The sequence below is a fragment of the Melospiza melodia genome, unplaced genomic scaffold (genome assembly GCF_035770615.1).
Source record: "Melospiza melodia melodia isolate bMelMel2 unplaced genomic scaffold, bMelMel2.pri scaffold_18, whole genome shotgun sequence".
In the NCBI taxonomy this organism is placed as follows: domain Eukaryota; kingdom Metazoa; phylum Chordata; class Aves; order Passeriformes; family Passerellidae; genus Melospiza; species Melospiza melodia.
The window spans coordinates 2,586,672-2,601,154 of NW_026948525.1; the positions used below are offsets into that span (position 1 = coordinate 2,586,672).

The 14,483-nt window shown below is 53.4% G+C and overlaps 2 protein-coding genes across 2 annotated transcripts in view; both read right to left on the reverse strand.

Annotated features, from left to right (window-relative positions):
• Positions 1 to 13,427, reverse strand: part of LOC134433330 (olfactory receptor 14J1-like) — a gene marked incomplete at its 5' end in the record, with an annotated part of 36,551 nt that extends 23,124 nt beyond the window's left edge. The window contains one exon of the mRNA XM_063182189.1: positions 12,966 to 13,427. Within this exon, the coding sequence (XP_063038259.1) occupies positions 12,966 to 13,427 (462 nt within the window). The remainder of the gene's footprint in view (positions 1 to 12,965) is intronic.
• A 3-nt stretch (positions 13,428 to 13,430) lies between these two features.
• On the reverse strand, positions 13,431 to 13,745 carry LOC134433453 (olfactory receptor 14I1-like; the record flags this gene model as incomplete). Its single annotated transcript, XM_063182305.1, has 1 exon — positions 13,431 to 13,745. A coding segment is annotated over one exon (315 nt), but the record flags the coding sequence as incomplete, so codon positions are not given.
• Between the last annotated feature and the right edge of the window lie 738 nt (positions 13,746 to 14,483).

Consider the following 14,483-nt stretch of genomic DNA (forward strand, 5'->3'; position numbering starts at 1 on the left):
AGCCTGGCTGAGCGTGCAGAGACCAAGAAGAGCAGGCCAGGGTCTGCAAGTTCTCTGGGTGGGAGCTGAGCTTGTGAGCCCCTGAGCCCTGCCAAGTGCTGGGGCTGCACCTCCATCTCCAGAGATGTGATAGATGGGAGCAGGGACAAATAATTCCTACTGGATTGTTTCTTGTTTTTGCTTATACAGGTGACCTGGAGTCATATGTAGATGAGCTGTTTTGTTTCAGATAACTCGGGTAAAGTGATAAGAATAATATTTTTAGCTGAAAATAATACTTCACACATAATACACAATAAGAAAGAAGAGACACATAAACAGAAGAGCATCTGAGTTTTTAAGAGTGTGAGACTCATTGATGTCCCAGCAGTCAAACCTGTTCAAATACTTTCCTCAGGGCTTCCTTGAGATGAGAGGTGACCACCAGAGACCAAGGCCAGCCAGAGCTCTATGTCCGGCAGCTTTTGTCTAGGAGAACCCTTGCATACAGGGAATTTTCGAGGGGAGTATCAATTTTGGCTGTGGGCACCTCGAAGGACAAATGGTTCTTTTCCATAGGAAGGAAAGCACTGGGAACCAGTTCTCCAGGGGCTGATGAAAGACAGCCCTCAACATTCCAACATCAGCTGGGCCTGTCAAGTGGGCCCTGGGTGGCCAAGCTAGCCAGATCTGTTCCATGTTCCCTTGCTTTCATGGCACTGTGCAGTGCCATGTCCTCCTTGCTTCTGCAGTGTCACAATGGCCCCATGCTTCCAAGAGGCCCTGCAGGGTCGCAGAGGCCCTTTGGTTCTGTGAGGCCCCACAGGGTCACAATGGTCTCCATGATTCCATGGGGCCTTGCAATTCCACAATGCTCTCCATGGATCCATGGTGCCCCACAGGATCACAACGGCCCTTTGGCACCACGGGGCCCTGAAAAGCAGCAATGGCCTCTTGGCTCCACAAAGCCCTGCTGCTTCACACTGGCCTCTTGGGACCATGCAGCCCAACAGAGCCACAATGATGTCTTTGGTTCCACGAGGCCACACATTTTCACAATGGTCCCTTGGATCCCTGAGGCCCTGAAGTGACATCATGGTTCCACAGGAAGGAAAGCAGGAAGGAAAGCATGGAGCCCCAGTCTTCCAGGAGCTGATAAACAGCAGCCACTAGAGGCCAAGGCCAGATAAATCTGTCCGTCCTGACAGCTTTCATCTGGGAGCAACAAAATAAATATCTTGTATCTCAGGTGTAAATATTCTGTATCTCAGATATATGGGATTTTGGGGGAAGAATCCCAATTTCAGCCCATGAGCACCTGGATGAGAAGGCCAGTTCTTTCCCTCAGGAAGGAAAGGACAGAGCCCCAGTTTTTCCAGGGCAGATTAGAGGCAACCACCAGAGCCAAATTGAGCCAGGCCTGTCTGTCCTTGCAGCTTTTGTCTGGGAGAAACCCGTGCATGTAGAGAATTTGGGAGAAGAACCAATTTTGTCAGAGCTGTGAGCAGAGGCTGAGGGAGCTGGGCTTGTCCAGCCTGGAGCAGGGAAGGCTGAGGGGCTCCTCATCCCAGCCTGGCAGTGCCAGCGAGGAGGGGATGGAGAACACAGAGCCAGGCTCTTCTCCGGGGGGCCTGGTGGGAGACAAAAGCCAATGGGTGGAAGGGGAAAGAGGGGAGATCAGCCAGGGCATGAGGAGATGAAATGAGTCAGGCTGGTTTCAGCATTTCGTCAACACCAACAGCAGCCTGACCTCCCTTCTCTATTCCCCACTGACAGCTTTGCAAATCAGGAATTGTTCGAGCTGTTCTGTCCTCACTCCAGGACGTGAATCCTGATACAAGAAGTTAATTGTGTTTATATCTATCACAGAACCATGTTTGTGTGAAATAAATTTTAGTTTGGAAATAACTTCTGAATGACGGACTCATCGGACACTGCTGGGACGTTGAACATGGCTCTGGGAAGAGTTTGTAATTGTGTGATTGTTATTAAATTGTATCCTGTTCAACTGTGGTCTGTTGGCTAGATCCAGTGTGGGCTGGAGGGAGCTCAGATTTGCACAAGGCTGCTCTGAGTGCCAGGGCTTGGATGGGGGAAATGGTGGGGTGGGGGCAGGGACAGAGTCTGATTGATTGTCAGCCATGAAAGGTCCTGATTTTCATACCCAGTCAAACTGCATGAGGAGGTACTTGGATTCAATGTCAATTGGAGATTGCACTTGTCAATGAATTACTAGTGAAAAAAAATTACAAGACCTAAAAAAATATTTTCTTGCTGTCTTTTTAATCTCAGGGTATTCACATTGAATAAGCTTCTGAAATCTGACTAATCAACCACAAAAATCTGAACACTTAAATCAAATTATTCCCAGAGGCTTGACTTGTTAAGGTGTTCTGAATGTTAATGAGCCCTGGGACACTGAATTCCTGCACTGAAAAGCTGAAGCCTCTGGAGCAGGAAAATTCAGCAGCAGCCTCCAAATTGCTTAGGATGTCAGCAGCCCTCACTGAGGCCATCCCTGCCCAGAGACCGTGGGGGAATGGGCAGACAAGGAGAGCGTCCCTGGGGCTGGGGCAGCACAACTCAGAGGCACCAGCGGCTCCAGCTGGGAAATGGAGTGTGGAATGTGGCTGGGAAAGCCGTGCCTGGGCTGTGCCAAGCAGGACACACAAGCCTGACTCCCATCCCACCAAACAATTCTCTCAATGAGACATTTAAAAGGAATTACAATTATTTGTGTACTCTGAGTTAGATGTACTGGAGAAATGCCTACAAGAGATTCTCAGGAGCTCAAAACAACCAAACAGCCTTTTACTGGGGACTTTAGAAAATCAGAGAAACTTTGGCAAAAGGTTAAATATGACAGTCAATCAAAACCAAACACTTCTCAAAGCATTAGCTTGGCCCATTCAATTTCACTAACTGTAAGCCTATTCAATTTTAAGTTAATCAAAATTTGCAAGGAGAGAGAAATAGAAGTAGTAGATACACAAAGAGAGAAAGACAAATAAGATACAGAGAAGTACCCACACCCAGATTCCAATGTTGTTCAGATGGAAATTCCAAGGGGAGATATGGTCAAGATGTGTGCTTGCCTTGTGGTCAGCCTTCAATACCCCTTTGTCTCCCTGGGCCCTTCCCTCAGCTGGGAATTGGGCTCATTTGGTCCCTCAGGAGCTGGGCTGGGGCTCCAGAGGTGGCTGTGGAGCATTGCCTGTGGTGTGCCAGGGCCTGGCAGACACTGCTGGGCTGGGATAGAGGCTCTGGGGGAATTGGGGTTCCAGGGCAGGGCAGGGCTGGGGTTCCAGGGCAGGGTAAGGCTGGACCTGCCCCTTCCTCTCCCACACATGAAATTTTTCTAGCCAACAATCTCCCCCAGTCTGTCACAATAGGCACTCTTGGAGCTGGAACCCAAATTTGGCCATGGGCACCTGGCCAAGGTGGACAGTTCTTTTCCATAGGAAGAGAAGCACAGAACCCCAGTATTTGGAAGGCAAGTGAGATACTCACTGGGCCAAGGCCAGCCAGACTTGTCAGGAATGGCAGATTTTGTCTGGGAACAGTCTTTGGATTTAGGAAATTTTGAAAGTGGAACCCCAATCTTGGCCAGGGTTACCTGGAGAAAGCAGGACAGTTCTCTTGCATGGGAAGGTAAGCAGAAAGCCTTGCCCAGTATTTTGTGGATAGAGGGGAGGTGAGCCCCATGAAACCATTGCCAGCCAATCTTGTCCTGGCAATATTCCTATGTGAACAACCACTGGATATAAGGAAATTTGGAGGTGAAATTCCAATTCTGGCCATGGGTGCCTGTAGCAGAAGGACAGTTCTTTTCCATAGGAAGTAAAGTACAGAGCCCCAGTGTTTCAGCAGCAGATGAGGAGAGACCCTCAACATGCCAAGGTCAGCTGGACTGCTCAGGCAGTATATGGGAGGCTAAACCATCCAAACCTGTTCTGTGTTCCCTTGGTTTTATGGGGCCCCATAGTGTCACAATGATGCCGTTGATTACAAGAAGACCTGCAGTGTCACAATGGACTCATGGTTCAATGGGGTATCACAGCGTCACAGTGGCTGCAAGGTTCATAAGGCCCTGTAGTGTGACAATGGTCCCAAAAATTCCACGAGCCCTTGCAGTGTCACAATGGTCTCCGTGGTTCCACAGGCCCCACAATGTCACGTGACTCCTCTGTTCCATGAGCCCTGCAATGTCACAATGGACCTTTGGATTCTGAAGGTTTGCAGTGTCACAATGGTCTCCTTTGGCTCCACAGTGTCCCAATGGGCCACTGATGACTGGAGGCCCCTCTGTGTCACCCTGGAGCTTTGGTTCCATGCATCCCTGCAGTGTCACAAAGGTCTCTTGGTTTCACAAGGCCCCACAGTATCACAATGGTCCTCTTGGTGCTGTAGGGACCCCCCAGCGTCACAATGGTCTCACTGGTGCCATGAGGCCTCACAGTGTCACAATGCCTTGTTTATTTCATGGGGCCTCATAGTGTCACAATGGTCTCCATGATCCCTCAGAGTCACAATGGTTTCCCTGGTGCCATGGTGCCCTACAGTGTCACAATGGCCCCTTGGTTCCATGTGGCCCCACAGTGTCACAAGGGTCCCTTGGTTCCATGGGCCCTGTGCTGCTGCATTCCCCCTGTCCCCTTCTCAGGCCGCCCTGCCAGCTGAGAAATGCTCCTTGGGCCTGGGCCTTGGCCAACAGCCCCTCGGCTCAGCTCCTCTGCAGCTCATCACAAACACTGTCTGCTCCAGCCACTGCTGCTGCCCAACCAGCTCCTGGCTTCTGAAGGAGCAGCTCTGGGAACTGTTTCTGTTCTCTCAGTGGCACAACATCCCTGTTCTCACACTGGCAAAGAAAGCTGTTTATGCCAAGGGCGGTGCCAGGATGACTTAACCTTACCTACATTGCCTGTAGGTAAGGTTAAGTCACAAGGTCTAAGTGAAGTTAAACACTGCTAAGAGTTGTTGTTTCCCAAGTTGTTATGTTTAATATAAGTTAAAAGCTGAGTTAAATACTGTTAAATGTGAATCCTCTGTTAAATTGCAAAGTCATAGGTTACAACTAAGATTAAATCCTGCTAAATGCTGGTTTTTGCTAAATTGTGAAATTGAAGGTATCAGTTAAGGTTAAGGTATAAATTAAGTCCTGTTAAGTTTGAGCTCTGTTAAGCTTTTGGGCCATATTCCTTTCATCCTTGCCCTCACTGTCCTTGTGTCACACACACACACACACACACACACACACACACACACACACACACACACAGGGACAGTTCTTGGTTGATTTCTGGTTTGATTGCCTGGATTTTGTTTGGTTTTGCTGTTTCTTTGTTTCCTTGGTGTGCCTGAAGTGTCCAGTCAGGAGCAGAGTGACTCTTGTCAAGGAACTTTGTGCTGCTGTCCCTTAATATTAAATCTGGTTTTTGCTGATCCCTTGCTGGGGATTTTTTCAGCACTCTCAAGGCCTCATTCGTAACAGGGTGAAGGAGCCCTGGCCCAGGCTCTGGCCCTGGGGGACACGGGGATGCTGCTGGGGGATCCCTGCCCCCTGTGCCAGCCCCATGGCCCCTGCCCCCGTACCTGTGTCAGGCTCTGGGGTCGATCTCGTGGAACATCCTCTGGGAGAGGCTGCGGCAAGGGGTGTGGGGGGACCCGGGGGGACAGGGGACCCCGCTGTGCATGAGCAGCGTTGGACTGCTCTGGGGGGAACTGTGAGGGGGGCTGGGGCAGTGACCTCCCCAGTGATCTCACACAGCCCCTGTGATGTCATTCACCTCCGTGTGATGACACACACACCCTGTGATGTCACTCCCCATCTGTGACTGATGTCACACAGCCATCTGTGACCTGTTACACAGCCCCCTGTGATGTCACATGGCCCTTATGATGTCACACGGCCCCTGTGATGTCACACAACCTTGGTTCAGTGCTGGGCAGCCTCATCCCCATCCCAGCATGGGTCTCTCCCTCCTGCCCCATCCCTCAGCCGGTGGTGCCCTTGGGTCGCTGGGCCTTGGCTTCCTCTTCTCCCTGGGCATCCCGTGCTGCCCGCCCGCCCAGGGTGTCCTGGGGAGCTGCTGCCCCTGAGCCAGGGGCTCTGCTCTGCTGCCCTGGGCACCCCAGGGCTCCCAAAACACCCCACGGCCAGGGCAGGCCCCGAGTGTCACCATGTCCCCTTGGTTCCATCAGGCTCCGCAGTGTCACAGTGCTCCCTGCGCTCCCTGAGGCACCACATCACCCAGCCCAGGCCATTGCCGGGGTTCCAGTCAGTCCCAGTATGATCCCAGTGACTCCCAGTCTCTCCCAGTATATCCCAGTTGTCCCCAGCATGCTCCCAGTCACTCCCACTTCCTCCCAGTTGATTCCAGCATGATTCCAGTCAGTCTCAGTACGGTTCCAGTTGCTCCCAGTGTATCCCAGGAGTTCCCAACACACTGTAAACTGCCCTCAGCATGCTCCTACTCACTCCCAGTGGGATTCTAGTCCCCATCTGTATTGTTCCAGTTGCCTCCACCATGGTTCCAGTTGCTCCCAAATTCCTCCCAATATGATCCCAGTTGCACCCACTTGCCCCAGTATAGTCCCAGTCACTGCCAATAAGATCTCAGTCACCCCCAGTATTGACACAGTCACTCCCAGTGGCTCCCAGTTTCCCCCTCAACGTGGTCCCAGCTGTTCCCAGTGTTGTCCCGTCCAGTATTGTTCCAGACACTACCAGTATATCCCAGTTGCCCCCAGCATGCTCATTCCCAATCACTCCAGTTGCCCCAGTATGATTCCAGTTGCCCCCAGGATGACCTCATTCATTCCCAGTCACCCCAGTTGCCCCCAGTATGCACCCATCATTCTCAATTGTTCCCAGTAGCCCTCAGTGTGCTTCCAGTCACTCCCAGTATTTCCATGTCTGTGCTCCAAGTGCTGCTCCCAGCCCTGATCCATGGGGATGGGAATGTCCTGCTCCCTTGCCGGGGCAGGGTCACACCTGAGCCAGATGTGCAGGGCAGGACCTTGCCCTGACCCCAAGCACTGTCGCAGCTGCAGGATCTGCTTCCCATCGGCCTCTTCGTCCTCCAGCCCTGAGCCCAGCCTGGTGCTGAACAAAGGGGCTGGGCCAAGGTCATCCCCTGGCAGGGGCTGCTCAGCCCCTCTGCCCCCTCCCCAAATTCCCTCTAGGGGAGCAGGAGCTGGGGCAGGAGCCCTGTGGGGAGGGACAAGGGGGTGACACTGGGATGGGGGGATCACACACGCTCTGGGCACGCACAGTCCCTGGGGACCCCCCCCTCACCTTCTCCTGCAGCACCAGGAGGATGAACCCCAACATGGAGCCCCTGACTGCTGGCAGTATTTTGTGGGGTGGGGTCTGGTGGCAGCTTTGGGGTTCTGGGGGATCACGACCACCCAAAAACCCCCTCCCAACCCCATAGCCACTCCTGCACCCCTCCAACCACCCCACAGCTCCAGGCTAGGACATCCCCAACCACTCCCTGCAACATAAATGTCCCCAAAAATCACAAAACCCCTTTCCATCTTCCCCAAGACCCACCTAAATTCTCTCCATAACATGCAGCTCTGCCAACACACAAAACCCCTCACAACCCTGGGTGGGGGGAACCCGGCCTGGGCAAAAGGAGAGGCAAACTGGGCAAACTGGGGCCTGCACATCCAAACTGGGCCTTGCTGGGGACCCTGCTTGGGACTGCCAGCCTTTGGGTCTCCTCTTGGGAGATCCAGGAGGGGGAAACACAGAGACGGGTGGGGAGTGGAATCACTGGGAGGGACTGGTTTGTACTGAGATCATACTGGGAGCAGCTGGGCCCATGCCTGGGGAGACTATAATCACACTGAGAGAGACTGGGATCATTCTGGGATATACTGGGAATGAGTGTGATTATGCTAGGGTGACCAGGAGCAGCTGTGAGCAACTGGGATCATGCAAGGAGCAACTGGGAGGAACTGGGAGTCGCTGGGTGCATGCTGGGGGTGTTTGGAAGCAACTGGGCTCATACTGAGATGAACTGGGATCATGCTAGTGATGACCGGGATTGGACTCACTGGCAGGGAGTGCGACTACACTGAGGCTGACTGGGAGTGGTTGGGAGCAACTGGGATCATGCTGAAAAGAACTGGGAGTGACCTGGACTATGCTGGAAGGAACTGGGGTACACTGGGAGAGACTGGGAGTGACTGGAACAAAAGTGAGGGTGAAAGGGAGCAACTGTAACCATGTGGAGCACAACTGGTTCATACTGGCAGGGACTGGGAACACACTGGGGTCATCTCTGGATCGTACTGGGAAGGACTGGACTAATACTGGGAGAGTCTGAGAGTGACTGGGAACACACCCTGCACATCATCCTCCATACTGGGGGGGACTGGGAGCAACTGGGAACAACTGGGAACACGCTGGGAACAAATGGCATCATACTGGGACTGACTGTGTTGATCTAGCTGGAGGCAACTGGGACCATACTGGGAGTGATTGGAAGTTACTGGGATTATACTGGGACCACACTGTGACTGCTGGCATGTGACAAGGATCCTACTGGAGCTTACTGGGCTCATATTGGTGTTGAAAGGGAGAAACCGAGATCACACTTTGGGTTACTGGGAGCAACTGAGAGAAACTGGGATCATGCTACAAGCAAACTGGAGGAACTGAGAATGACTGGATGCATGCTGGAGGCAACTGGGATATACTGGGTGTGACTGGGATCATACTGGAGTAACAAGCACCTTACTGGGATCACTGGGAGTGTCTGGGAATGACCACGGACATGCTGAGGGCAACTGGTGTATACTGGGAGTGTCTGTAATCACACTGGGGATGACTGGGAACACACTGGGAACAATGGGGACCGTGCTGGGGAGAACTGGGACCACAAACTGGGAGAAACTGGGAGTGAGTGGGAGTGACTGGGTCTACACTGGGGGCAACTGGGCATGACTTGCACCATGCTGGGAGGAACTGGGATCATATCGGGAGTGACTGGGACCATACTGGGGGCAAATAGGATCACACTGGGAGGAACAGGGAGCAACTGGAACCATGCTGGGGGCAACTGGGGTCCTAGTGGGATCACAGTGGAAGAGGCTGGGCCCATGCTGGGATTGATTGGGATCATACTGGATCTTACTTGGAGCAACTGGGACTGCACTGAGGGTGACTGGGAGTGGCTGTGAGCAACTGGGATCAGGCTGGAAGCAACTGAGGACAACTGGGACTGACTGAGAACATAGTGGGAGCAACTGGGATACACTGGGAGAGACTGAAACCACACTGGGGTAAATGGGAGCAACTGGAACTATACTGGATGATAATGGGAGCAGCTGTGCCCATGCTGGGGTGATACTGGAACTGACTGCCATCATACTGGGATTGACAGGAATAGTACTGGGAGTATCTGAGAGTGGCTGGATTCATACTGGAACCAAACTGGGAGTGACTGGAAAGGTGTTGGCTGTGACTGGAACCATGCTGGAGGTGACTGGGAGCAACTGGACTCACACTGGGAGTGACAGGGAGTCACTCTGGGCATGACTGGAATCATACTGGGAGGATCTGGGATGGACTGGGATCATACTGGGGGTGGTTGTAACCATACTGGGAGTGACTGGGATCATACTGGGGGTGGTTGTAACCATACTGGGAGTGACTGGGTGCAACTGGGATCATCCTGGGAACCATTGAGATTACAGCAGATGAGAATGGATCCTGACTGGGGGGTACTGGGAGCTACTGGGACCATGCTGGGAGGAAAATGTGGACATACTAGGAGAGACTGGGATCATACTGGGGGTGGCTGTAACCATACTGGGAGTGACTGGGTGCAACTGGGATCATCCTGGGAACCACTGAGATTACTGCAGATGAGAATGGATCCTGACTGGGGGTTACTGGGAGCTACTGGGCCCATGCTGGGAGGAAAATGTGGCACAGTGGGAGCAACTGGGATCATTTGGAAGGTACTGAAACCATGCTGAGGGGACTGAGACTATAACTGGGATCATATTGGGAGCAACTAAGACCTTACTTCAGGAAACTGCCAGAAACTGAAATCATACTGGAAGAAACTGGGAGGAACTGGGAAAGACAGGGATCATTCTGAGCTAACCAGAACATTACTGCGCACACTGGGATATACTGGGAGTGTCTGTGACCATACTGGGTGGACTGGAACCACACTGCAAACAGCTGGGACCATGCTGGGGGCAACTGGCAGTGAGTGGGACCATGCTGAGAGGGACTGGGACTATTCGAGGGACAACTGGGATCACACTGGGAGGAACTGGGAACAACTGGGACTATTCTGGCAGCAGCTGGGATCATACTGGGATCACAGTGGGAGCAGCTGGGTCCATGTTGGCTGAGACTGGGATCAAAATGAGGGTGACTGGAATCATACTGGGATTGACTGGGAGTGGCTGTGAGCAAGTGAAATTAGGCTGAAAGCCACTGGGAGGAAGTGGCAGTGACTAGGAGCATGCTGGGTGTGACTGGGATCATACTGGGAGTTTCTGGGACTATACTAGGGGCAACTGGGAGAATGGGGAACACACTGGATGAAAGTGGGAGCAACTGGGCGCAAATGGGACCATGTTGGGTACAAATTGCATCATAATGAGGAATGGCTGGGAGTGCCTGGGCTCATACTGGGAAGAAGAGGGATCCTGCCAGGAGTGAGGGGAAGTGAGCAGGATCATCCTGGGAGTGACAAGGAAACTGGAAGCACACAGGGGCGACAACTGGGCTCATGCTGGGAGCAGGGCTCCTGGACAGGATGGAGGCAGGGGCCAAACCCAACAAGGTGAGGTTTAACAAGTCCAAGTGCTGGGTCCTGCACTTTGGCCACAGTAAACCCTGCAGCAATACAGGCTGGGGACAGAGTGGCTGGACAGCAGCCAGGCAGAAAGGGACCTGCAGGGACTGATGGACAGCAGGCTGGACAGGAGCCAGCAGTGTGCCCAGGTGGCCAAGAAGGCCAATGGGTCCTGGCCTGGATCAGGAATGATGCAGCCAGCAGGAGCAGGACAGGGATTGTTCCCCTGTGCTCAGCACTGCTTGGGCAGCACCTCAAGTGCTGTTTGCAGTTCTGGTGCCCCCAATTTAGGAAGGACATGGAGGGGCTGGAGGGTGTCCAGAGAAGGGACACAATGCTGGGAGGGGTCTGGAGCACAGCTGAGGGAGCTGGGGTTGTCTTTCCTGGAGAAGAGGAGGTTCAGAAGACACAAGGCAGTGGCAGGGGAAAGATTGGATTGATGATCTCCGAGGTCTTTTCCAACATTGCTGATTCTGGGATCCTCTGGAAACACCCTTGGAGAAGTTGCAGCATGAGCCCAGGGCCTCCTTTTCAGGAGCTCCAGCAGCCCAGGTGCCTCAGCTTTTCCTGGCAGCCCCAAAGCCCATCCTGTCAGTCCTGCAGAGCCTCTGCAGCTCCTCCTCATTGCCCAGAACAGGGAGCCCCAGAGCCAGACACAGCAGCCCAGATGTGCCCCCCTGGCCTGGGGTGCCTCTGGCAAGGGAGCAGCACCAGGCACTGCAGGAGCCTGCAGACAATTCCTGCAGCACTTGTAGGATGATCCTGCTGCCCAAGGGACGTTCCCATGGTGCGAAGTCAGGAACTGCAATGGGGAGTGGGGCCAGAGAGGAAAGGGCAAACAGGGATGGGCTCCTTGGAGGGGAGGGAACAGGGATGGGCAATAGGAAGAAATCTGGATCAGGAAAGAGGAAGGAAAGCAAAGGTGAAGGCAGGGAAATGCTCGGGGCAGTTTGGGAGTGGCTGCCAGGCAGCCCTGGCTCTGAGCAACAGTGCCTGCAGTGGGACAGGAAACTCCCAGCAGATGGGAACAAACTTTCTGGCTGACTGCAGAGGCCAGGACAAAGCTGAGTGGTTTCCCTGGTGTCCCCAGCCCTTGCTGGCCCCAGGGGCTGATGGCATTTGTGCTCCCTCAGGTTCATGTCCCCACACCAACAGCATGGGGGTGCTCCCCCTGCTCTGTGCAATGCAAACAGGGGCTGCTGAGCCAGTGCTGCTGTGTCTGTGCCTGCAAGGATGGGGCACCTGTGTGAGCTGGGGGAGAGACCAGGGCTGCAGAGGGGAGATGTTGTTGGCAGCTCCATCAGGACGCTCTGGGATGCTGCCCTGGGCTGTCCAGCGCACTGGGGATGGATCAGCCCCTGCTCTGCTGCTCCTTCCCATCTCCCCCAGGGCCCTTGCAGAGCCCCAGCCATGTTGTTTGCCCCCAGCCTGCCCACGGCCAGCCTGGGGCTGCTCACGGGGCTTTTCTGTGCTGAGCATTGGCCTGGCTGTGTCCTTGAGAGAGCCTGGGCAAGGAGCCTGGAGCCCCTAGGCCCTGGCCTGAGGTGTCAGCGCTGCCCCAGCAGTGCCCATGGGCTGTCCCTGCTGCAGTCCCGGCACTGCCACCCCCAGGGCTGTGCCCAGCCCTGAGAGCACTCAGGCCCTACAGCAACACCAGGGCCACCAGGGCAGTGGGGCAAGGCCATGGCAGCAGCACTGGCAACACCAAGAGCTGCTGCTGCTGGGCACAGCTGCTGTGCCAGCACTGATCTGCCCCCAGCTCTGCACACAGACATTGCTGCTGCAGCTCCAGAGAAGGCAACAAGAGGGGGAACTCTGGTTAAAACTTTGCTTGGAGATCCTTTACTTCCTTTAGAGCCACTGAGAGCACAGCTCCTCATTGACACAATCTGGGGCCACAGCAAAGGTGGAGAGAAATGAAATGAGAAATGGCAAAACCAGTAGCACTTCATTTGGACAATACTAAAAATAAAAAAAGAATGAGAATAATAAACCAACCACCATACGCAAGAAGAACAATGAAAGATTACATTGATTTCAAGTGATTTGCAGAAATTGGCAAGCAGTTTAATGTTTCTGATATAGTCCAGTCACCAATCTCCACACTGCAGCCTTGAGCTCCTGGTTTCTCAGGCTGTAGATGAGGGGATTCAGGGCTGGAGGCACCACCGAATACAGAACTGACAGGGCCAGATCAAGGGATGGGGAGGAGATGGAGGGGGGCTTCAGGTAGGCAAAAAAGCCAGTGCTGAGAAACAGGGAGACAACAGCCAGGTGAGGGAGGCAGGTGGAAAAGGCTTTGTGCCGTCCCTGCTCAGAGGGGATCCTCAGCACAGCCCTGAAGATCTGCACATAGGAGAAAACAATGAACACAAAGCAGCTTGAGGCTACACAGACACTTAGAGCAAGAAGCCCAAGTTCCCTGAGGTAGGATTTGGAGCAGGAGAGCTTGAGGATCTGGGGGATTTCACAGAAGAACTGGTCCAGGGCATTGCCATGGCACAGGGGCAGGGAAAATGTATTGGCTGTGTGCAGCAGTGAGTAGAGAAAGGCACTGGTCCAGGCAGCTGCTGCCATGTGGGCACAAGCTCTGCTGCCCAGGAGGGTCCCGTAGTGCAGGGGTTTGCAGATGGACACGTAGCGGTCGTAGCACATGATGGTCAGGAGGGAAAGCTCTGCTGAGATAAAGAACATAAAGAAGAAGAGCTGAGCAGCACATCCTGAGTAGGAGATGTTCCTGGTGTCCCAGAGGGAATTGTGCATGGCTTTGGGGACAGTGGTGCAGATCATACCCAGGTCGCTGAGGGCCAGGTTGAGTAGGAAGAAGAACATGGGTGTGTGCAGGTGGTGGCCGCAGGCTACGGCGCTGATGATGAGGCCGTTGCCCAGGAGGGCAGCCAGGGAGATGCCCAGCAAGAGGCAGAAGTGCAGGAGCTGCAGCTGCCGCGTGTCTGCCAATGCCAGCAGGAGGAAGTGGCTGATGGAGCTGCTGTTGGACATTTGATTTCTCTGGCTATTGGGAGCTGTTCATGGAGAAAAGTCAGTGACCGGTTAGGAGAAACTTCTTCCAGCAAAATCAAAGCCTTTTTCCACAAACCCTTCTCCTGTAACACTCTGACACCCTTTTCAATTTCCAGAAGATTTTTCTTCAGCTCCAAGTTTGGAGCCCTGGCTGGTGCTGCCTGAGTGGGACTTCAGGTTTAGGGTAGGTGCACACAGAGGTTTTTATAGTTCAGCCTTGCTGTGCAGACATAGGAGGGGCACAGGGACCTGTCCTTTTGTTCTTCTTTGAATCTCTGTTAACACAGACAGCCCTGTCAGCATCTGCCCTCCCACTGCCAGAGAACAGGAATGGTAAAGTCTCTTAAAATGTACTAGTGTTATTTACAGCTTTTCTTCATCTCCCCTGCTGACTATTTTTGGATGTCAGAAACTCTCTGCATTTCTGCTGCCCTCAGGGAGAACAGTGAGTTCTCTGAGGCAAGGTGGTGAGTGGAGAAGAAGGGGAGGATGTCTGTCACCCTGTCCTGTTTCAGGATTCTCTAAGCTTTCACCTTTCCCAGACAGAGGATGATCACCCTCCCATGTTTCCCTTAAAAACCATCCTGACATTGCTGACAGCAGATGGATCCCCACAGTTCACCAAATGTCCATCCCCTTCTCAAGGTCTCAGCC